General features: G+C 47.9%; 9 protein-coding genes and 1 non-coding gene across 10 annotated transcripts; 5 read left to right on the top strand and 5 right to left on the bottom strand.

Annotated features, from left to right (window-relative positions):
* The first annotated feature begins 684 nt into the window (after positions 1 to 684).
* BDV27DRAFT_97285 (hexokinase family protein) lies at positions 685 to 3,066 on the top strand. Its single transcript, XM_032078094.1, has 3 exons — positions 685 to 714; positions 774 to 1,619; positions 1,723 to 3,066. The coding sequence occupies exons 2-3, from the start codon at positions 991 to 993 to the stop codon at positions 2,966 to 2,968; spliced, it is 1,875 nt and encodes a 624-aa protein (XP_031933116.1). The 5' UTR covers positions 685 to 714; positions 774 to 990; the 3' UTR covers positions 2,969 to 3,066.
* On the top strand, positions 3,067 to 3,498 carry BDV27DRAFT_97279 (uncharacterized protein). Its single transcript, XM_032078092.1, has one exon. It carries the CDS (start codon positions 3,165 to 3,167, stop codon positions 3,408 to 3,410), a length of 246 nt encoding a protein of 81 aa, XP_031933115.1. The 5' UTR covers positions 3,067 to 3,164; the 3' UTR covers positions 3,411 to 3,498.
* Positions 3,499 to 3,586: 88 nt separating this feature from the next.
* Positions 3,587 to 4,026, bottom strand: BDV27DRAFT_152450 (uncharacterized protein; the record flags this gene model as incomplete). Its single annotated transcript, XM_032071565.1, has 2 exons — positions 3,587 to 3,825; positions 3,882 to 4,026. The coding sequence occupies 2 exons, from the start codon at positions 4,024 to 4,026 to the stop codon at positions 3,587 to 3,589; spliced, it is 384 nt and encodes a 127-aa protein (XP_031933114.1).
* Positions 4,027 to 4,195: 169 nt separating this feature from the next.
* On the top strand, positions 4,196 to 4,956 carry BDV27DRAFT_119925 (transcription initiation factor IIA subunit gamma). The gene is made up of 3 exons (XM_032064976.1): positions 4,196 to 4,264; positions 4,322 to 4,469; positions 4,561 to 4,956. Exons 1-3 carry the CDS (start codon positions 4,221 to 4,223, stop codon positions 4,705 to 4,707), a joined length of 339 nt encoding a protein of 112 aa, XP_031933113.1. The 5' UTR covers positions 4,196 to 4,220; the 3' UTR covers positions 4,708 to 4,956.
* A 458-nt stretch (positions 4,957 to 5,414) lies between these two features.
* Positions 5,415 to 6,573, top strand: BDV27DRAFT_97250 (uncharacterized protein). Its single transcript, XM_032078091.1, has 2 exons — positions 5,415 to 5,440; positions 5,494 to 6,573. The coding sequence occupies exon 2, from the start codon at positions 5,656 to 5,658 to the stop codon at positions 6,508 to 6,510; it is 855 nt and encodes a 284-aa protein (XP_031933112.1). The 5' UTR covers positions 5,415 to 5,440; positions 5,494 to 5,655; the 3' UTR covers positions 6,511 to 6,573.
* Positions 6,574 to 7,177, bottom strand: BDV27DRAFT_97246 (uncharacterized protein). The gene is made up of 2 exons (XM_032078090.1): positions 6,964 to 7,177; positions 6,574 to 6,903 (listed from the first exon to the last, which is right to left on the bottom strand). Exons 1-2 carry the CDS (start codon positions 7,039 to 7,041, stop codon positions 6,637 to 6,639), a joined length of 345 nt encoding a protein of 114 aa, XP_031933111.1. The 5' UTR covers positions 7,042 to 7,177; the 3' UTR covers positions 6,574 to 6,636.
* A 1,303-nt stretch (positions 7,178 to 8,480) lies between these two features.
* On the top strand, positions 8,481 to 9,462 carry BDV27DRAFT_119915 (uncharacterized protein; the record flags this gene model as incomplete). Its single annotated transcript, XM_032064975.1, has 1 exon — positions 8,481 to 9,462. A coding segment is annotated over exon 1 (169 nt), but the record flags the coding sequence as incomplete, so codon positions are not given.
* Positions 9,463 to 9,957: 495 nt separating this feature from the next.
* BDV27DRAFT_t10 lies at positions 9,958 to 10,062 on the bottom strand. The gene has a single exon. It is a non-coding gene; the product is annotated as a tRNA-Met (tRNA).
* Positions 10,063 to 10,555: 493 nt separating this feature from the next.
* BDV27DRAFT_140713 (DUF323 domain protein) lies at positions 10,556 to 15,402 on the bottom strand (the record flags this gene model as incomplete). The annotated part of the gene is made up of 9 exons (XM_032069712.1): positions 10,556 to 10,669; positions 10,740 to 11,624; positions 11,711 to 12,134; positions 12,597 to 12,678; positions 12,744 to 13,039; positions 13,101 to 14,001; positions 14,060 to 14,275; positions 14,343 to 15,022; positions 15,107 to 15,402. 9 exons carry the CDS (start codon positions 15,400 to 15,402, stop codon positions 10,556 to 10,558), a joined length of 3,894 nt encoding a protein of 1,297 aa, XP_031933109.1.
* Positions 15,403 to 18,323: 2,921 nt separating this feature from the next.
* Positions 18,324 to 21,429, bottom strand: BDV27DRAFT_140712 (integral membrane protein DUF92-domain-containing protein; the record flags this gene model as incomplete). Its single annotated transcript, XM_032069711.1, has 5 exons — positions 18,324 to 18,957; positions 19,064 to 19,253; positions 19,387 to 19,547; positions 20,257 to 20,963; positions 21,034 to 21,429. The coding sequence occupies 5 exons, from the start codon at positions 21,427 to 21,429 to the stop codon at positions 18,324 to 18,326; spliced, it is 2,088 nt and encodes a 695-aa protein (XP_031933108.1).
* Positions 21,430 to 21,733: the final 304 nt, after the last annotated feature.

Below are 21,733 nucleotides of genomic sequence, written 5' to 3'. Positions count from 1 at the left end.
GTCCACAACGCCTCTTTATTATTTTTTCGCTCTCTCTTTCTCTTTCGCTTCCTAATTCATTTTCTGGGCCTCGTCTCCGGTGTGGAGACCTGGCCATATATTCCCCGTATCCACTGGCTGGTCTTGTTTGTTCCTTTTTCGTTTTGATTTTACTTCGCATGATCGTGCTAGTTTAAATATAGTACTTAATTGACTCCTTCCCTGTCTTCTCCGTCATACCTACTGTGTACCCACATCTACTGTAACATTTTACACTCACACTCAAACTCACATATACACTATTTACTGCTGCCTTCAGCGACATCAACAACTACGACATAGATTCTGCTACTCTTTCACTTTGTGTGAGTGCAACCACTCTGTGCAAGGTAAGTAGCTACTGTTTTCTTCTGGGCCTAGTCACCCCCCCCCTGATAAGGTTTTCTTACTTGGTGCGTGCGTTGAAGCTCCCTGCATTATGATCGTCGAGGTTGTTGCTTCTTGTTCCCCCCCCCCCCCCGGCAAGATTTTGTTCTTTATCATTCCACTGCAGATACGCGTCATCACAGTTGACAGGATTGAATGTCTACATCTTTGCTATTCTAAGTTACCGCGATACCGAAACTGACATTTATTTCTCATCTTCCAGCTCCATAGCATACGATTGCGACAGTGCCCCACACGCTTGACCGCACTCCGTATTCACTCCTGATCGCAAGTGGAATCTCAAATAAGGTTACTCCATAACTCCCCCGGATTCCTTTGAGGCATGCGCCTTATCGCTCAAACCCCAGTCCTCATTCCGGTCCCTTATCCTTCCCACTCGTAAACATTCCGCGATACAGGAGCAAATAAACACAAAAGCCCAAACTCCGTTCCCCACGGCGCCTTGACCGGACGACTTATCCGCTCGAGAGCCGTACAAGTCGACTTCCTCCGGTGCGCAATTATTCTACATTCCCGCTCTCCGCGAAATTTTCCCTTTTCCTTCCTTCGGGATTTCATCTTACAATGGCTCCGATCACTACGGTGGCTGCGGAGAAGACGAAACAAGAAGAATATGATGATATACATGAGGACCCTATTGAGGATGAGGAGGATGAAGGTCCCGACCTAGACCCTTCTCAGAGGGAGTACCTAGAGCATCATCGCAGACTTGATCAATTCCTATCGCCACTGTCTCTTGATGAAGCGGTTCTATACAAACTTGCGCGTCGCTTCTCTAGCGTGTATCGCGATCTGGCCTTACACTCGGAGGAACAGTTTCTACCGACGCCAGTGACGCATTTGCCCACAGGCTTGGAAACAGGACGTTATCTAGCCATCGATGTCGGGGGAACTAACCTACGAGTTGCGTTCATTGAGCTGTTGGGGGATGCTGCTAATTCTGATATTGGGTCAACGGATGCCTCAGAGCAATCGACCACCATCCGAAAAGCACAAAGACAGCGCGTGAGACGAACACTGGAGAGAGCGTGGCCTATCCAGGAGCATTTAAAGATGGACAACGCAGAGGACCTGTTTTCTTGGATTGGTGATCGTATTGCGGAAGTGGTAGCCGAAAGTTTGACTTCGGATGCTACCAAAGGCAAGGTCCCCGAAGAACTAGAGATGGGAATCACATTCAGTTTCCCAATAATGTAAGTTCTTGTGCGATTTTGGGCATACTGATCACGGATGCCGCAAGCAGTGTCCGCCAATGTAGGACCGAACGCCGAACTATATACAGCTAACAACTATTAGGCAAGAATCATTGTCGGAGGCTACGTTGATGCCGATGGGTAAAGGTTTCGCCATCACATCAGATCTCAACCTTCGTAAGATCCTTCTAAGTGGCTATGAGAGACACACTAGACGTCCAGACGATGAAGATGAACCTTCTTCTAAGCGCCGGAAACTTTTCGCTCTACCGAAACTCAAGATTGCTGCCATAACGAATGATGCTGTCGCTACGCTTGCATCTTTGGCTTATGCTGTCAAGTCGTTACCTAACAGCCGGGTCGCTATGGGCATCATCGTAGGCACGGGATGCAATGCAACAATTCCAATGAAACTGAGTTCTTTGCATGAAACGAAGGCCAACCATGTGAAGTCGAAAGACTCAGATGCAGTAGAGACGGTTATCAACACTGAGTGGACTCTTGCCGGCAGCGCACCTCCCTTGAAGGAACTCGAGATCATAACTAAATGGGACATTGAGCTGGACAGGGCATGTGCACGACCTGGTTTCCAGCCATTCGAGTACCTGACTGGCGGACGATACATCGGCGAACTTATTCGGCTCATCCTTTTTGACTATCTCACCAACGTTGTGGGATTATCTTCGAAGGAACTTCCTGCTAATCTCATTCAAGAGTATGCATTGACAACTACATACATTTCAGATAATGTTGCTCGTGCTCGGTCGGACCAGGAACTTGCGGATGGGTTGAATCACTCTCTACCTTCACCGGAAAGTAGTGGGTGGCATTGGGATGCTGTGTGTGCCGGTGCCTTTCGGAAAATTGCGCGGACTGTACAAAAACGAGCTGCTGGTTTGATTGCTGCGGCAGTAGTAGGGTTGCTTGCTTGCGCGAACGAGATTGAGTTGAAAGTAGAGAGCACCGAAAACTCACCACAGCCTTCCGGCGCTGCATCTCCTGAACACAGTGACGGTGCTGACGTCTCGACTGTAACAAACTTCTTATCGCCATCTACGTTAAAAGTACCAACGAATGTTCAAAGTGGCAACGGGCCAATTGTCCCGGTTTTGTCGCCCACGCCCACGCCGGCAGATTGGCAATCAGGCCCTGAAGAGCTTGTCGTCGCTTACACGGGCGGAATCATTCAGCACTATCCTAATTTCAAGAACATGTGTCAGCAATTCATTGACCGTCTCATCATGAGGACTGGGCCGCAGAAGAGCGGGAAATCGGTCTTCTTACGGGAAGTTTCCGATGGTGGTGTCATTGGCGCTGGAGTTCTGGCGGGAATGGTAGCCAACCGGTGATCCTTGAGGAACCCCCCATCTCTCCCATTTATGCGATACGATCTTTACATTTGTAGAATGTCTCCGGATGAGCGCTGTGGTCCATTGGAGTTCACAATTTTGTCTGGGCGATAGAGGCGCTTGTTTAATTGAGTAAGGCGTTCTGCACTAATGGTCCCTTGCTTCCTTGCTAATTTTGCATTATTATCTATACTACATGGTCACCGCTTTATCTCAAATTGCGTTTATTAGATTGAGGTACATGGCCGGTTTAACTCGTATTAAGCTGATGGGCCCTCAAATCGAGCGTCTCAACCAGTTCTTCAACTCAGTAGATGGGCCAAGCCGCTCAGAACAAGATGGTTGTCTGCAACGGTTAAAGAGTATGATTTGGGCGATTGGGGTAAGTTTCATGATGTCGTATAGCGTTTTGTGGCACCTAGGAAGAGGGGTACTGCCATAGGTTTTTGTCCAGCATTCATTTGTGCTTTGAATATAGAGCTTTTACCTTCATTCAGGTTAAAATACAGGTTGAGATGGCGTCAGTTCAGGTCAACGGCAGTCTCTTCAGCTTCATATTTGTAGCTAGAAGCTGCAGGTAGCCGCTGCTCATGAGGTGGCAGACTTCTCGATGGTCGTTCAAATATAGCGGAACATGTTATTTCGAACACTTCGCTTCATGGCACTAGGCTTGCCATCTTCGTATTCTATCCCAGCGGCTCCTCCTCCGCCAGACATCTGCTCTAATTTTTGGCGAAGCTCCTCGTCGGCTTGCGAAACAGTCTTGGCCTTTTCTGGCTTCACTTGCTTGCCAGTTTGGGGTGTTGAATCATCTTTTGCCATGATATCCGGCCGCCTGTTTGATTCATAATATGCGTCTGCCAATTCTATTAGGCTGAAGATCTTCAAGGACAGTACCAGTGCTTGAACAAACTTTTCTTGGTATCGGATAGCCTTTGCGCAGTGGAGGATATTTGTCTCAGCGGAGAATATATCGATTGCACTGGGAGGAGCCTCTCCAGAGTCCGCAATAGTGGAACTTTCTTCATTTGGCTGACCATAATACCAATTTCAGACATTATCATTACTAGAAATTGTTTACCTGAAATTAAATTTGTCAATCATATTGATGTAATAACCTGGACGATGGTCACATGATATCAAGCTGCATATCACGTGCAGATACTCCCCACGGCCAGCCATATCACTCAGGCAACTTTCACCAGGTCCAATCACCCCAACTATCTCCCTCGATCGCTCCATACTCGGCACCATGAGCAACGCACAAGCATATTACGAGCTTTATCGTGGGAGCAGGTACTGACTGGCCAGCCCAATGTGTTCAGCCATTCACTAACCCGTTTCTCATTCTAGCCTGGGCCTGTCCCTTACCGACACCCTCGATGACTTGATCAATGAAGGCCGAATCGAGCCTCAGCTCGCCATGAAGATTCTTTCCACTTTTGATCGAGTGATCACCGAGGTCCTCGCAGACAAAGTGCGCGCTAGGCTTACTTTCAAGGTACATATATCCTGCGGAGCACCGTATCAGAGAAGTCCCGCCAGCCTCGTTTGTTAAATGTCAAAGACTAACAGAGCTTCTCTCTCAATAGGGCCACCTGGATACATATCGCTTCTGCGACGAAGTATGGACCTTCCTCATCAAAGATGTCACCTTCAAACTGGACAACCAGACCACCGTACAAGCGGATAAAGTGAAGATTGTTAGCTGCAACAGCAAGCGCCCCGGCGAGGCATAGCGACCTATCGTTCCCAAACATCCATGGCTCTTTTGTGCTTTTTTTTTACTCCCTTAGGCTCTATTTCCTGGGCCGGCGTTATGACAATGTCAACATCGGGTTGACTGGGGCATGGACTTCTTGATATTAGGGGTTTTTTATGTGGCGTTGGGGGCATAACATTGATTGCATGTGTATTACAAATCTTGCTGTGCAAACGCTACTTAGAACAAATCGATACCCAAGATGGACGCGGGTTTTTCTTTACAACTTCTTCTGTGCGGGTAGGAAGTAAAATGCTCTGATATACAAGTAGTGGGGTATTTACTCCCAGTTGAGTTGTCCTCTCTACCCTAAATGGATCAAGTCGAGCCCAGGACATAACCTTACTGCATTCAGTAAAGTGATCATGCGGAGGCGGGGCGGAAACCATCCCGCGTCCCGTCATCTCTTATCGCGCTTCATTCGCGTCCCATTTCTGCCCGCACTCAATCTTTCTAAGATTCAAGGAAAGTGAACCGAGAGTGATAAGCGATTAAATCTAGTCTAGTCGTGGCACAGCGTCATCGAACATCAGGCAAGATGCCTCGCACGCTACCTTGGCTCACCGGCACAGGAAATAGCAAAAGCAGCAAAGACTACAAGCCAAAGCGAACGGTAAAAGAAAAAAGCGACAAAAACAAGGACAGCGATGCGACTCCCAGAGCGAGAGCGCGCGATTCTAGTCCGAAGAAACGAGACTTCTTCAGATCATGTATAGTGTTCTGAGGGAAAATGGGAAGCATAGAAACTAACATCCTAGTATAGCCCCGACACCGCCATCATCTCCCATTCACCGCTGTCCATCCGAAGAGTCCGTTTTCCTATACTCTTTCCGCTAGCCAAGCTCAAGGGGACCATTTTTAATGTGGGCAATTGATTGTAATTAGGTTTTTAATCGAGGGTCTGTCAAACGATGACATTTACATTATGGTCGAAGACGAATTCTACGCTGTGGCCCAATCCTTTACGCAACATCTTCATTATGCGGAATACGCGAAGCGCAAGAAGGAAGTAAAGTTACAGAATGCTGCGGCGATTCAGAATCTGGCCAGGCCGACTGATGGGGTGACGCCTGTTAGCGACGTCACCAGACGGAGAGATGCTGCTGATGCACTTTCCGCACGTCAGAAGGCTGGGCTTGAGCGGATACGGAGTAAACGGCCGCAGGTGGATTCTGAAGAAGAGAATGGAGAGCTAGAGGATGAAACGTGGGCGGGGACATCACTACATGGTCTAATGATGAGTCCCAGGAAGGCAAGGTCATTGGTAGGTATGCAGGAGATCAAGTCATCGACAAGGGCGGCTGCGGGATTTTCGCAGTCATCTGGCACAGGGAGATATTCAGGAGCGATTGGCAGTTCGCCACCAAGGATATATGAAGCAGCCAAAAGTATTGATGTTGACGAAACAGCTTCGGAAGACGATGACCTAGATCTACAACACGAAACACCGAGGCCCACTCAGAAAGCACGTCTCATTAGTTCTGATTCCATGTCGACGAATTCTCAACATAGCCCTTTGACCCCTACAAAGGACCGGGGAAGAAAAGTGCAGTCTATCAATGCTAGATACAAGACACCAAGTGTTACCCACTCTAAGAGGAGATTGCTTTTTGATGATGATTTTGATGAGCTGCCAGAGCTACAAAATTCAGACGTACAAGTACAGGGTCGAGGTTCTTCACCGTCTATCAGGAAAACCCGACAGAAAACTCCACCCCGTGGGAACAATCCGCAGTCGAATAAATCGCGTCTCAACGAAGTTCCAACTTTCCTGCTTTGAATTCGCAGATGGTTTAAGCGAGATTATTTCATAGCCAATCCGGCACCCATTGATTCCAACCTGGCGGCACAACTTCTGAAGCTCTGTAAGCCAGGCATGAGAATGCCTGGCTTTGAGCCAACGGCCTCAGTCTTCGTGTTCTGAGACTGGCCGAGCTACTCTGATACTTAGTCTTCGGACATTGTTCTTGATCCGTTGGCGAGTTGAGGGTTCACGTTCCAAGGTCTTGATCATTGCATCCTTCTCAAGGGAAGAGCTGTGGCTATGTAACGTTTGAGCACTGTGAACGGCATTGTCAGAAACAGTCTCTCGAGGTTTGGTGCTAACATGTACTGACTCGTCATCTGGGAAGAAAGTCGGCATTTCCTCCTTGCGGAAGTTGGTTGGGTGTCCCTGAATCTGCTGTCAGTTGCATTTTCCAGGCCAAGTCTTAGTTTGAAGACCTTTACTTACGATTTCTAATGCCCTATGGTGCGAGTCACGCTGGAATGGGGCCTTGACCAATCGACCAATCTGCCGGAAACACTCCATAATTGCAAAGCTGGGGATGTCGGAATGAAGAAAATTCGTAGTCAATTAGGTCGAATCGAAATGAGATACAAGGTGCGCTGATCGACCACTATTTACCGCAGGATCGAAGCACGCAAAGGACTAAAAATCGGTATCGCCAAAGACAAAAAGGGAGTGGACGCTTTCTGCAAGATGTTCTATGAAACGAAGGACACGGTCAGAATGAAAGAAAGACGATGGCCCGAAAGAAGAAAGGTACTAAAAAACAGAAGGAAAGATAGACGGGCGGATGTTCTATGACATTGGAGACGCTGGCCGGGGAAGAAAAGGACAAACCTTTTGACACAACAGTGAGAGGCAGGACCATGATATATACCGAGATTCTTGGAAAGAAAGAACCTTTTGCCAGCCAGCAGAATGAATTAACGGTTTCGCCCGTGCAAAATGCAGACTTAACCCGATCGGCACATTCTGTAGCATGAAGCCAACAGTGACAGCCTTATGTTCCTTTCGTACCGCGTTATGTGACACATTCCTTTGGCAGTTATCCCCTCGCAGCAGAAAAGAGCGGGTATCTCTCAGGGCTCAGGGTGACTTGGCCGAATGAAATCGCGTGAATGATTTTCTCTCTCTTTTTTCTTGGATATTAAGATTAATACTATTATTTTCTTTTTTTGGTCCTCCCCCCCCCTTCTTGCCTCATTTAACCATTTAATACAGTAACATGCATGCAAGAAATGCTGGCGCAACACTTGTCTGACTCGGGAGGCGACAATCTAGACTGAGTTGGGCGATAGCCTATTGACGACAGCGCATACATAGCAAGGCGCCTAAAGATCGTAATCCAAGTCTCCTATCTAGCATTTGCATTGGTGGGTAGTCCATTGTCGATTTCTCCAGCAACCTGTAGCTACGGCAGCGCCTAAACTGTACGATGAGATTATTTAATTTTTTTTTTCTTTTTCGGTTCCATGCATGTTCCCATGAAACTTTGCTGAGTTGGCCCTCAGGGTCCAGAATAATCTCGGGAGGCGGCAGTGCACCAGTAAAGACTAACTCTTGGGGCGCGCGCGCGTAGTCGCTTACTTTCAGACATTCCGACCAGAAAGACTGATCGATCCAATCAATAATTCCCATTGTTTACCAACCTCCATATCACAGATCGCGACGAAATAGAATTTTAACCCAAAAAAGAAAAATAAAAAAATAAACAGACCCAACAAACTCCCGATACCCATAAACCCACTTGAGCAAAAGAAATCGAAACACTAATGAACGAAAAAAAGGGCAACTGAATCCATGGAACATTCCATAGGTGAATGCGGAGTACAGTACAATTACAACCATCTTGATGGAATTTAATCAAAGATCGAATGGAACCACGCCCCGGTCATATTTCAAACATGGCCAGCCAGCAATCTTAATTAAAGGAAAAAAAAAAAAAAGGAAGTAAGAATAAAGGGAAAGGAAAAGGGAAAAGAGAAAAGATAGAACTCCGAGACCCTAGAGTCCATCCTCCATTCCCCAATTAAACACGGTATTATTGCATTCCACGGCTCCCCAAATCCAAGTAATTGACGTCCTCACGCCTGGAATCTCTTCTCCCTTGCGTCAGGAAACACTTAACTGACTTCACGCATTCCCAGTGGCTCAATAGTACGCGCAAAAAAAAAAGGACGACATATTCGTCGTGTCCGTCCCTTTGGTAACCATCGTTCTGGGTCTCGTTTCTCTTTTTCTTTCGATACCACACCCCCTCCCCCCTATTCCACTCCGTACTACGGAGAATCCATCGAAAGAAAGCAAAAGAGGAAAGGGGAGAGGGTTAAGATGGGGTCTATGGGGGAACGGACGGGAGATCAGTGGATCGGTCACCGCATACGGAGTACCCACTATACTTTCTCACATCTCTACCTTCCTCCCTTTTGCCCCGTTTGCGCCCCGTTTAAGGAAAGAAAAAGGGAAAAACTTAAGGTATAGAGGCTAGGGTTAGGTATGTTGGGGTCCTGGAATGACTGGTCGAAATCTGATTTACTGGCGGTGTGAGATTAGCTGAGTATTACCTATTCCGGCGGGTGTGTGGTTTCTATGGATTCGGATGCATCGATATAACCGTACCTATCTGCCGTAGATAAGGATAAAGACAAAGGAGGATGTAAGCGAGCAAGTGGTATGACGCTTGAGTCTGGCTCATTTTAATATCTACGATCCATGAGCCGCGGCGGTATGTCTGGCTGCGCTGAACAGAACCAACCTACGTACTCCGTATGTACAATGTACGGATCGTCGATACATACTATCACCGGCCGAAAACCTACGATGAGAGATCGGAGTACCCGTCTTTTCACACTAAAGCGCGACATGATCGTCCGGTCCGATTGATGGCTTTCGCTATTCTTATGACTTTAGTAATCCTCTTAAGGGTGATGATCATAATATGAGCGTCTATTGGGGACCCCCGGGGATGAAACTTGCGCTTGTTTCTTTGAGGGCTTTTTTTGTTTTATCCCGGGGCGTCTGTGCTATGGGGTGGACTGCGTAATCGGGTCTCCATGCGTTATTTCTTTCTTTAGTAATGACATATGCGTTATGTACATACGGAACAGTCTGTGTATAAACAGAAGTTGTTCAGGGGATCTAGGACCTACAGGATATCGATTATGGTGCATATGTGGCCTACATGCGGAGGCGTCGAAAATAGATACCAATGCAGGCGGAAGCAGGCCAAGGGGCGATCTAGAACGGTCTTGTTGGTCGGGTGTGAGATCAGATCTAGGCCGGGTAGGATTTAAACATTGGTGTGTAAAAGTACCAGTTGACTTTGAGTTACTCCGTGAATGGAAAAGAGTATGTTAATTGAGGGGAAGGAATATTCAATCAAAAATGAGATCTCATCCCAAGGGCGAGATGAAAAAAAATAAAATGCAAAAAGATATGTGCCTCCAACGAGAATCGAACTCGTGCTTGCGGATTGCAACTCCTTTAGATAGGAATTGTCATATTGCTATGAGACCGCCGTCCTAACCACTAGACTATGGAGACCAGTTGTTGAAAACAGCAACAGCTTTAAAATTTATAAGCAAAAATAAACAGTTGATATTAATTTTGCCTACCTAGTTGTCAAGTAATTGTACGAGACTTAGCCTGAATATATAGTCATGTTTAGATATATGAGTTGTTAAGTGATATTTATGTATGGTGATTATTCTCTATGGTCGCTCGTGTTGCTCTAATTGGCGTTGTATGTTTCTCTATATTCTTCTCTGCAAAAATATATTTATTAGTGTATGCCACGGAGTAGAGCGACCGGCTATGATATTTATCATTTAGAACTAGTTGAATATATGGATATCCATGATAGTAGGGCTAGTAGCTGTTTATCTACGGATCATAAATATTCGAAAAAGGTGAAGGATATATCTCCAGGGACCTGCCCCTAAGCAATCATGCCTAAGTTCAATTTGATCATTTTAGTCTACATTACCATATATGATCATTGGCATTCATAAACCATAGCAACTAAAAATGACCCCCTTTATTTAGGGTAGGCCTTGATGTGGTGGCTTTTGAGCTTGACAAATTGCTCGAAGCCGAATCTGCTCAGAGTTACGCCCCGTCCCGAATTCTTCCAGCCGGTCCATGCGAGATCCTGAAATAGTCAGCATCGTCCTAGGCCCACCATGGCAATCAGATCTCGGTCGGTCCATATTGAAACTTACCGGACTAGGATAGTCAGATCGGTTGATGAAGACAGTTCCCGCTTCCACCTGCTCAACTAGCTCCTCAGCCTTAGCCACATCCTTGGTCCAGACACTGGCAGTCAGTCCAAACTCGCTGCTGTTCATCAGCTTAATAGCTTCCTCATCGCTGTTGGCCTTCATAACAGGAATGACAGGACCAAACGTCTCCTCCGTCATAACAACCATGTCATGGTTCACGCCCGTCAGAAGCGTAGGCTTGACGTAGTTGCCACCCGCAGGAGGGTTTTCAAATGTCTCATTTGCTGGAGTTTCATCCTTGGCACCCTTCTGGATTGCATCGGCGACATGGGCCTGAATCGTATCCTTCGCACGCTTTGAAATAACAGGTCCGATCTGCGTTTGCTTGTCAAACGGATCCCCGACACGATACTTGCTTAGGACCTTCTTGACTTCCTCAACGAAGGTATCGTAGATGTTCTTGTGCACGTAGACCCGCTCGATCGCACAGCAGCTCTGTCCACTGTTAAAGATAGCTCCATCAACGACCTCCTCGGCGGCCCACGCCGCATCCACATCATCCCGAACATAAGCTGGGTCTTTGCCACCGAGCTCCAGCCCAACATTGACGATGCGGTCTGACGCGGCCTTCTGAACAGCCAAGCCACCAGCCACCGAGCCTGTGAAACAGACGTGGTTGACTAAAGGTGACCGGACAATAGTCTCAAGTAGTGTGGGGGATCCACAGTGGAAATACTGGATGACGTTTTGAGGCAGCCCTGCCTCGGCGAAGGCAGCGGCAAATTGCTCTACTATGGTCGGAGTTTGCGGAGAGGGTTTCAGAATGACAGCATTTCCAGCCAGAATAGCAGGGATCAAACTGTTGACAAGGATCAAATAGGGGTACTATTCCATGGCAAGTATAAGGTTAGTATAAGGTTAGTATACTTTCGCTGTGACTGACTCAAACTAAAGTATAAACGGTAACGTACGTTCCAGGCAAATATGATAAACGCCACACCAACAGGCTTCCGCTTGATATAGCGTCTGAAGCCCTTCTCCTCTTCACCCGGGACAACGCCCTCTTCGCCCAGGACCGAATCACTGATCTTGGTCAGGTAGCGACTGCGCTTGATAGCTGTCATTACCTCCACACCGGTATATGCGATCGGACGACCCATCTGCTCGGTCAGCTCGCGCGCAAGCTCATCTTTCTTTTTCTCGAGGATGTCTAATGCACGTGTTACAATTTCTTGACGTTGTTTGAGGGTAGTCGACTGGGAGAATGATCGGAAAGCCTCCTGCGCGACCTCTGGGATTCGCTGCAGGTCCTCGGAGGTGACGCCCGTCCGAGTGATAACTGGCTGATTCGTGGAGGGCGAGATGGTCGTGATAGTTTCGAGAGACATATTGAAGCTGCCCGTTTGCAATCTCTAGACAAAAAGGTAACAACGAACCTTAGCTGGGATATTTATCCCGGGCATGTATAAAGACAGCTTGATAAGTTGGAGGGGCATCTTCGTCACGTTATCGGTTGGAGCTTCCCCGCTGTGGCGGCACCCACTATACTATGCCCTAAACAGTAATCTACAGCTTCTTAAGAGGTACCACTCTTTTGAGAAAGTATACTTAGGAGGTAAAGACAATACTAGGTGTGGAGTAAAGATATACCATTAAATTGGTAGGTGTTTCAGAACTTGAATATCTAGATAAGCAAGCATGAAATCTATGCCTAAGCAAACCCCTCGCCCGCTACTAAAGATCCCGCACCAGTCGTGCTCCTGCCCAGGTGTAAGGATAGTTGTGCTGGTACCAATTGACGCTAGAAATGATGTCAGCATCCTATAGTTACCCCGGGCTCTATGCTGGTAAACTTACAAAGTGGTACGCCCAGCAACGCGGGGATGAGTAGCCCAAGAACCACCCAGGATGATGTTGTGTTTACCGTCGAAGAAATCGGCTGTGTGGAGTTAGTAAATAATGATCGATTCTTGGAGGGCATCCGATTATGAGACTGGCACTTACAGGTGTATCCCGGATAGATCTCCATGGCTTTAAAGCCATCGTGTGGCGCTAATGGCGTGCTAGTCCACTCCCATGCGCCTCCCAGTTCACCCTGACCGGCGAGTTGATCGCCGTTCTGGATAACTGGGGTTGGGTGCCAGTGCTTGAACCCGACGTTGAGGCCGTCGAGATCAAGGAACACTGGCAAGGTGTTTCGGGAAGGATATTGTACAGGCTGGTGGTCCGGCATACGAGGCTTGCTGGGGTTGATCTTTGAGTAACCATTTCCGCTCACCCCATTCAGATCACCGTTTGCACTGAAAGCAGTTAGCTCAGCTTAATTATCAGGGTGTGGCATTATATCGAAGCTGCACTAACCTATGGCCGTTGGGCTCCCCGTTATGCTCCACGCTACCTGTCTCCTTTAATAGCGCTGAGTGCAGATAGATACTCCGTGCCTCTTCGAAGGTAGGGATCCTGCAGCCCACCCATTCGGCGTATTCGGCCAATTCATCATATGATGCCATCACAGGCCAGTCTTGGGCGAATTCAAGTGGAATTGAGCCAAAGACAGTACGGACAGCAAAATTGGCCATAAAGTCCTTCGTAGCCTCGACACTGCTTCCGTTGACGGCCATAGGTATGGCGTAGTCTTCACTCGAATGGGTCAGAACCCATGATGCTGGCCTTCTGCGCGACTGATTCGCCTGCAAGTATTTAACGTATTCGCCATTGGTGATAGGCCTGCCCTGCGCCTCAAATGCCGGAACAGTTACTGTTCTCGCAGGTTTCTCATTGTCCCACCCATAGGTCGTTGGGGGTACGTCGTTGGTATCAGCACCATCAAGGCCAATAGTAAGTGTCTGTTCAGGAATGGAGAACCACTCATTTGTTTTCATGTTTTTCCGAGCTTCTTGATACATTTTTTCAAAGTCCGGCCGTTCAGCGGCGGGTGGAGGAAGTATCTTTTCGCTCTGAATCAGCATGTACAGGAATGTCTCGAGGTGCATCACCTCGTGCTCAAACCCAATCCAAAGCGCCTCGCCCAGGATTCTATTTTCTGCAAGATCCTCGATTTGATAGATGGATCTAACTCTATTCCTGACTCGCTCTTGGTAGTCCAGAATTTCATCAAGAGCTGGCCACTCGTCTGGGATCTCGCTATGGGAGTGGCACATCTCGGGGTCATCTACGTCAGGATCAATCCCACGTTCGAAAATTAGTTTATAGGACTTTGGCTCTGTCAGTTTTCCGTGCAGGGCTCGGGTCAGGTGGATGTCTGTTTGCATAATTAGCATCATGCTATATGATGAGAGTAGTAAGCCATGTAGACTAACCCAAGAATGTAGGAATGTGTCCCAGATAGAAGATTAAAGAGTTCCGTAGCTTGATCGGCTTTGACAGAAGCTCCTCGCGAGGGACCATGGCCTTTGTAGCATTATCCCATGCCGTCCACAGAGACTGCCATTCTTCAAAGCTGGGTATAGGATGAGCTGCATATTGAGAGGGAGACATGGGGAGGTTTAGGGTGGCGGATGTCAGGAGATGGAGATCTAGCTCCGGGAAAGTCAGAGTCAGCACACGCTCCTATTGGAAATGAGGCAGCCATTCGCTACTCACGGTAATCGTCAGACCCACTGCCCACTTCCGCGGTCTGGATTAACTTGGCATCATGCCACAGTTGATCGCGTTCTTCTGGTCCGTATTTGTACGCCTCTTCAAAGTAAAGTTTCTCCCCTTTCTGAAGCAGGACCCCGTTGATGGTGACGTCCTTCTTGGGTGAGTAGGCTGCCCAGTGTCGTCCCTCCATAGTATCGTAGTCAGTCACTACTTCCCACTCATCAGGTTTGAAGGCTTCGTATCCGAGAACAACATTTGCATGCACTAGTCCGTTCTCATAGAACTGCCGTGTAACACCTTTCGAGTCATTGTATGCCCTGTATACTTTGCCCGGGTCCTTGCAGCCATCCAGACCAATGATCATCATATCGGACGGGCCAAGAAGGCTAGCATACTGCGAGAGAAATTTTGCTGCGCCGGGACGGTCAAAGTTCCCTAGAGAGGAACCCATAGACATGATCACCGTGGGCCGCTTCCTGTTTTTGGGGCTGTTAAGCCAAGTGACGGCGTCATCGTAGGTTCCATGGAGACCATGGAGGCCAACGTGTGTGTAATCGTCAATGGATACCTCGGCGAATGTGCGCTGCAATTCTGATAGCGACAGGTCGAGGGCATAGTAGTCCACGCGCTTTCCCACGCGCTCAAACTCCCGTAGCAGAATCTCAATCTTCCGAAGATTCCTAGATGGCGGTTAAAACCGGAGAACATTATTGATACGCTACGCAGCCTGAAAGGTTACGATTTGATTTGGAAGGATGACGCACCCACTACCTAACTCAAGCAATTGCGCATTGTCTGGAATCCGTTCAACTATCCTCCTGGAATTTGTCTCCAAGACCTCAATCTCCGCATTTGTTAGATAATACTCCTCCACATAGGTGATTTTCTCAAAAAGCTTGAGGCCATTGGCATCGTAAAGAAGCATCGTTGGCATTGACTTCCTAACGCCAGCGGGAGGATTAATACCCTTATAGATCTCATTTACGAGGGAGAACTCCACGTCATTCTGAAAAATGTTGACAATGTCAACGGTCTTAGGAGGAAGAGCCAACGGTGACATTTTGATCTGACGGCGCAGAAACCACAAATCCGCAAGAAACACAGAGAAATACCAGAAAAGGACTGCAAGTTTAACCAAGTACCTTAACCGCGGGGTTATAGCAGACGGACCGGCTAGTTTATATGGTAGGCAAAGACAAAGAATATGCTCTGGGAGGGCAGATCAATGAGGGGTAAATGAGGAGTGCAGATAGTCCCCTGCAGATGGTATGACACACACAGGAGTTAGTAGAAATACAGAAGAGAAAGGAAGAATTGAACTTCGTATGCTAAAACAGGTTTGTTTGGAATGCTGCGGAAGAGAAAGGGAACTTTATAAAGATTGGGTGTAGTCTAGCCCTTGGACTTCCCAGCTCCATGGATTGAGCTGTTCCTGAATAATCCATGCTGATTCTGTAGTATTCCTATTGCAAACACCCCACGGTAGAGAACTAGTCCAGTTTTGGTTATCAGATTGGGATGATGGTTGGAAGGTTCGACGGTTTGCGCTCTGACATCAAAGCAGATCGATCCGATTTGAGATTTGCAAGGGCAATGCAGGTCAGACCACGGCTAGAATGACACAGGCTATCCTGTAAGGGCGAGAGTGTTGGCCCACTTCCGAAAACGGACGTCAACTGCTGCACCAATCTGTGTCACGCATGCCATGGTCACTGAGATTGATATCCAACCATACGAGGAACTTCACCCACGGCTGGTGGAGAAATGCGAGATGACGTTGTGTTTGCATCGCCAGTTTGCAGCGTTTGCAGTACCCCCACTTGTGGGGTCATTTCTGTGGTTGTTGCAGACTCAGCTGAAGGTATGGAGTACTTCCATCAAGTTACTTTATGGCATTTGCTCCAATGCTCCATAGTGAATACGACTCAGCTCCATTCCGCTACTAATCCTGGAAAGATTCACAATTTCTCAGTGGTCTGTGCATGTGCAATGACCGCCTCTACCCCCCTTGAGAGATTTACGTCCAATCATGGGACTACTCATAGTCAAAGTCGCGCGACAACCGCACATATGTATACTAATCAACTTTCAAGGTTACTACCGACACGGCTCACGGTCGAATTAGGATAATCCCTAATATTGATTATGCATGACATATGATCCCAGCCTTACTACACAGTACAGACATACCAGTCCGCCCGAGGCTTTATGTATCAAAGATTCCCTTCAGCCACCCCTCAGGGTATGAAGGACTCTGGAGGTCACATCTTTGGTGTTGACCCCGCCGTGTTGTTCCGATAAGCAGAACACACATACTGGGTAGCATACAATGTCTTTGTAAAACAAACCAATGTCATTGTTAACAGACTTCCTCCGGAGTACTCTGGAACGAGCCATGATTGGCTGTTGCGTCTTGATTCACTATGCCACTCTGGCCTTTCTTGTATTTGCCCAGTGCCTGAAGTTCAACAGCTTCCTAAGCTATGTCCTTTACAGACAACTCTGCAAGTTGTGCACGCTCTACTAACTCCAGCAGCAGTTTCCTTGAACATATATGATGATCGCCAATATGGATGTGCTGCAGTCTCGCCCCAAACGCTTTTTGATAACTGACGCTTTCTGTGCAGCATTTGCACTCAAGCTTCGACTGTCATCTCTAGAACCTAACTATGATAGCTCTGAGCCCAGCGAGAACAAAACGCGACCCTCATTAAGGACCGTCAATGCAAATTCCTGGGCTGTCATGCAAACTCAAGGTCCATGGTGGAGTACATAAGATAGGAAGAAATGCATCTATTCACCCCTCATCCAACCCTCCACCCACAGTATAGACTAGTTCGCAAACTACTAGACAAGCGTAGCCCTATCCTGCCCCAAGTACTCGAACGAATTCTGCAACCCTGACGTCACGCTCTCACTGTTCAAGGCTGCATGGTATCACTCGGGCGGCCAAGTTCGCACATCAGAATCTATTATCTCACAAGCCCTGCAACAAGCTCTGCAATTAGCCTAATGCAGCTCTCGCGTTACAAGTATTGGCTGGGCCGCATTGAGTGGCTTAGGGGTAACGTGACAAAAGGCCTATCGATACTTTTTTGAATACAACCTTGGGCCAAGGACCTCCCTCAAGGCGTGGAGGTCTCACACTATCTGAAGTTCCTTAACCCTGGCCCTGAAAAGGACAATCGGCAGCGCACTTTTCTCACACAACATCGTGGGGTTTGCTCCCTCCACACCAGCGATATCCTGCTCACAAAACCAAGTTAATCACCGATGATAGCACAGTGCTCGTAAAGTGCTGTCACGATGACAAGAATCGTTAAATAGAGGTCCTTGTGACTACACACTCAAAGCCAGGCGAGAGAAGTAAAAAACTCGAGGATACGGGTAGAAACTAACACCAAGCTTCCACCCCCCCGAGTGTCGTGGTCGACCCGTAGGATCCTACTTTGAGACAGAAACATGCGGGCTGGGGTATGACCTGGCTCACTGCCGCAGAGAACTCTTACTTTCGCCCGCCACAAGGTCAATTTACGTTCACTATGTACTCTAAGGACCTAGTATCGCGTACACGCTTGATTGGCATTTTCCTGATGGGACGTCTATCTATATGAAGATGAAGAGTAAATGCATTACTATGGGATTTTTTGGCCTATGAAAGAGAGGGACTAGGCAAGGCAATCATGGAGAAGACACATTGAATCTTGAGATAGATTGCAAAGTCTTCACCTGGTATCCCGTTGGGGCAACCGAGCTCTTTATTATTTCAAAAGCCCATGCCAAAGGCCTGCCGTGAAGGGTTGGTTTGTTCGCTAGTAATTTCCAGGCCGCTGGTTATAATTTAGCATTGTTACTTTTTGCCCCATGCTCCATGCATGATATTCTTTTTCATGTACCAAAACCATCAGTTCGATAGCATCCTCGCATAGCAACATAATCCATGATCACACATTACACATCCAATAACACAAAACCAAGCAGTTAGACCAAAGCCGCAATATCGAAAGGCGACATTCCCCAAACCCAACCAGCAGCACCCATAGCGCCCACACTCATAATAAACGCCATCAAAACATTAACAGCATTATTATCCAACAAATCCCGTCCACTCTCAACCCTCCGACTCTCATGTACCGTCTCAACGCCCTCCTTCTCCTCTTTCCTCTGCTGCACAGATCCAGAAGCAGAAGCAGAAGCAGAAGCACTCGAGTATCCCGTAGCACCCCCAGCCCTAGGATGAGGATGAACAAGCACCTTCTTCCCGCCCTCTCCCTCAACAACCTTCCCCGTCCGCTTATCCACAACACTCGCCTGCAACAAGCCCCCCAAAACACTATCTAGCACACTCCCCAACGTGCCCCAGCCGGTAAACGCAAGGGTCCAATATACCCGATCCATAAGACTCGACTCCGCACAGAACGGCAAAAGCACAGCAGATGCAAAAGAGACCGTAAATGCACCGAATACGCCCGCCAAAAGACCCGCGGCTGTTACGCCGCCGTTTGTACCCGGTGGAACGACTCGGAGTGTGGGCGAGGTGATCAGACGGGGCTTGGATTTAGACAGAATGCCCAGCTCGGAGGAGAAGGTGTCGGCTGCTACGGCGGCATAGTTGCTGTTTTTATGGTTATCTTCGTTAGTAATTACTGGCCTTCCCACGTTTTTGTTCTTGGTCTTCGTCCAGGAACAAATAAAGAGCAAAAAGAGAAAGGGTGACATACGCAACAATCCCCACCACCAACAAATCTGCCGCACTTTTACCATTCTCGAAACACTCCGCCGACGACCCACTCAGAACATAAGTATGGAAGAGGATAAGCACCGTCGCAACGACACTATTTGCCAGAACCTGGATGTGGGTTCTTTGGCCCTCGCCGCCTTCCGACCCGGTCGCGGAGAGGGTTAATTGAGCTTTGATATCATGCTTGACCTAGATGACGAGCCGTTGAGTTAGTTACCTGTACCGTATAATTTTTTTTTTTTGAGAACTAGTTCATGGGGTAGGTCCCGTGCTCAGATCCTGACCCCGTGACGTATATGATACCTTTGTGGCTTTTGTACCGCCGAAGTAGAAGACGGCAAGGAGGGCGAAGGGTGCTGACCAGGGGTGAAGGGCGTGGGCGGTTGCTGTTAGAGCTGCTGTTGCGAGGCCAAGGTGGGTGAGGGATTTGCGGGAGTAGGCGCGGTGGACGAGGGCTATTATTGCTGGGATGGCGATTATTGGTTTCATTTTGGTGTATGTGTTTTAGTTTTTGATGTTGTTGTGGTGGTGGATATTGAGATGTAAGGGTTATAGCATGTTCTGTTATGAGTGTGGTGGTGAAAGGATGAAGGAATAAAAAATTGTGTCTTTGTTAAAAGGGAACAATAGCCTACGATTAAAGCTGATAAGCTGAGCTGGGGCGGAGTTAAACTGAGCTGAGCTCCCGGTGGGTCGAGGGTCGGCGTCATCGGCGGATTTCATGTCCGATCTTTTTCCCTCTTTAGCTTCTGTCCGCGGTGGATATTGTTGCTTAGTTTCATTTTTGGTAGTTGTTACACGGCCTAGAATGGCTAGAGTTCTCGCTATTGTACTACAGCTCAGTGAATCTCTATTTTTCTTTCTAGAAATTCTGCTTTGTCTATATACAAGCATCAACGGGGCCATCTTCGCTCCGGCCATCTTACGAGAAGCAGTTCCGTAGCATAGCCAAACATTGTAGCAGCTACACATGCATACCACCCATCTTCGTTTATGCATCACCTGAAGTCTCTACCATGCCATCATTGGCAGAATCACTAAGTAGCCACTCCCATCCAATATGAGGCTGAGTAAGTGGGAAGAGAAAGCTGCTGGCGCCTCTTCAGGTCGACAGGCATCTGTCTGTAATAGCCACGTTCAAGTCTCCTTATCCGGTACTGGATCAAGGCTCACAGATGAAACATGGAACTATCCTCGTTCGCCTCACAAAATCTCCAGAGCCCAGCTGCAACGGCAGCATCCCTGACAGAGCCAAGCTCATCATCGCGGACCGCGCGGTTGATTTCTGCATACCGCACTTCGTCCTCTTCGTCGCCTTTCGCATTCTTCGTCGTCCGTTTCCTCTTCCCTACATGGGCATCCGGGTGATACTGCTCCATAATATGCACATAGAGGTCCTTGGACACATTTTCTGCCAACCAGCGCATAATCTCCCGGCCCTCGTCCTCCTTGCCAGGCATAACCAAATGTCGCAGTAGGACGCCTCTCTTAGCGATCCCATCCGAAGTAAAACATAAATCGCCGACCTGTTTATGCATGGCCTTTATGCTCTCCATCGCCGTCTCAGTGTAATCCTCGGCTTTGAGCAACCGCTTCGACGTACTATTCTTCCATACCTTGAAATCAGGCAAGTAAATATCAATTAGACCGTCCAGTAGCTCTAGAGACTCCAGCGAATCAAACGAGGACGTATTGTAAATAATAGGAATGTTGAGACCCATATCGCGCGCCGTCAGAATCGCGAGCGCAACCTGCGGCACCACATGTTCCGGCGTGACTAGGTTGATATTATGGCAGTTACCCACTTGCTGAAGCTTCATAAACCAATCCGCTAGTTCTTCAGGAGTAACGTCGAAGCCGTTTCGTTGGTGGGCGATGTCCTAAGGAGCCTTGATTAGCGCTTTGATCTGAGCAATGCAGAACTGCTGCGAAAAAACAGGTATGAGATACATGATTCTGGCAGAACACACAGCGCAAATTGCATCCTGAAAAGAAGACGGATCCACTCCCATTGAATCCCTGAATACATGGTTCCTCTCCACGATGTGGTGCAATCGTGTTGACCTTGACGGTCTCAGCGCCGATTAGACATACCCCGGTTTCTTCGTACCGGTTTACTCCACAACGTCGTGGGCATAAGTTGCATTCTCGTAGATGCGCATAGGCGAGTGAGCGCTTTTTCGAAGCGTCTATCGATGTGAGCAGCTGATAGCGCGGGATATATTCGTCGAGCAGAAACGCGGGCGGAATTCCTATGTACCGTTTCGGAACGAGGGGTGTAAAGGACGGTCGCGGACGGAAATGGTGAGGCGATAATTGACTAAGAGATCTGCTTAGGCGATTCATAATTCAACGCTAGTTCCGGGGTAGTCACCCATCTCGTTGAAAGGCTAGGAAACAAGGTAGGTGGAGATTGGAAAGCAGCGAGAACCGAGGGATATGTAATAAATCCTTATCGCCGATAAAGAGCTTATCTCAGCAGTGGCGTCATACTTGGAACAATCATAATCATATCTAATATTATTGGAGCGTTTCTTTTGATGTCTCATATTTATCCACTATAGCATAATTCAGGTACCAACTTAAACACAGGCAAGGTCTGACTAGTGCTGGATCATCCTCCAAGAAGCCGGCACTATGTACTTACTAC

The sequence above is a fragment of the Aspergillus caelatus genome (assembly GCF_009193585.1).
Source record: "Aspergillus caelatus strain CBS 763.97 unplaced genomic scaffold BDV27scaffold_6, whole genome shotgun sequence".
Lineage (NCBI taxonomy): Eukaryota > Fungi > Ascomycota > Eurotiomycetes > Eurotiales > Aspergillaceae > Aspergillus > Aspergillus caelatus.
The sequence above is the reverse complement of the archived record's forward strand: the minus strand, read 5'-3'. Positions and strand labels throughout refer to the sequence as shown.

Bases quoted from the DNA above. Each gene is read 5' to 3' on its own strand.
- BDV27DRAFT_97279 (XM_032078092.1), top strand. From the start codon at position 3,165: ATGGTCACCGCTTTATCTCAAATTGCGTTTATTAGATTGAGGTACATG.
- BDV27DRAFT_97246 (XM_032078090.1), bottom strand. From the start codon at position 7,041: ATGGAGTGTTTCCGGCAGATTGGTCGATTGGTCAAGGCCCCATTCCAG. The intron at 6,904-6,963 runs GTAAGTAAAGGT...CAGCAGATTCAG, and splicing joins ACCATAGGGCATTAGAAATC to GGACACCCAACCAACTTCCG.
- BDV27DRAFT_119925 (XM_032064976.1), top strand. From the start codon at position 4,221: ATGAGCAACGCACAAGCATATTACGAGCTTTATCGTGGGAGCAG. The intron at 4,265-4,321 runs GTACTGACTGGC...TTCTCATTCTAG, and splicing joins GAGCTTTATCGTGGGAGCAG to CCTGGGCCTGTCCCTTACCG. The intron at 4,470-4,560 runs GTACATATATCC...CTCTCTCAATAG, and splicing joins GCGCTAGGCTTACTTTCAAG to GGCCACCTGGATACATATCG.
- BDV27DRAFT_97285 (XM_032078094.1), top strand. From the start codon at position 991: ATGGCTCCGATCACTACGGTGGCTGCGGAGAAGACGAAACAAGAAGAA. The intron at 1,620-1,722 runs GTAAGTTCTTGT...AACAACTATTAG, and splicing joins ACATTCAGTTTCCCAATAAT to GCAAGAATCATTGTCGGAGG.
- BDV27DRAFT_97250 (XM_032078091.1), top strand. From the start codon at position 5,656: ATGGTCGAAGACGAATTCTACGCTGTGGCCCAATCCTTTACGCAACAT.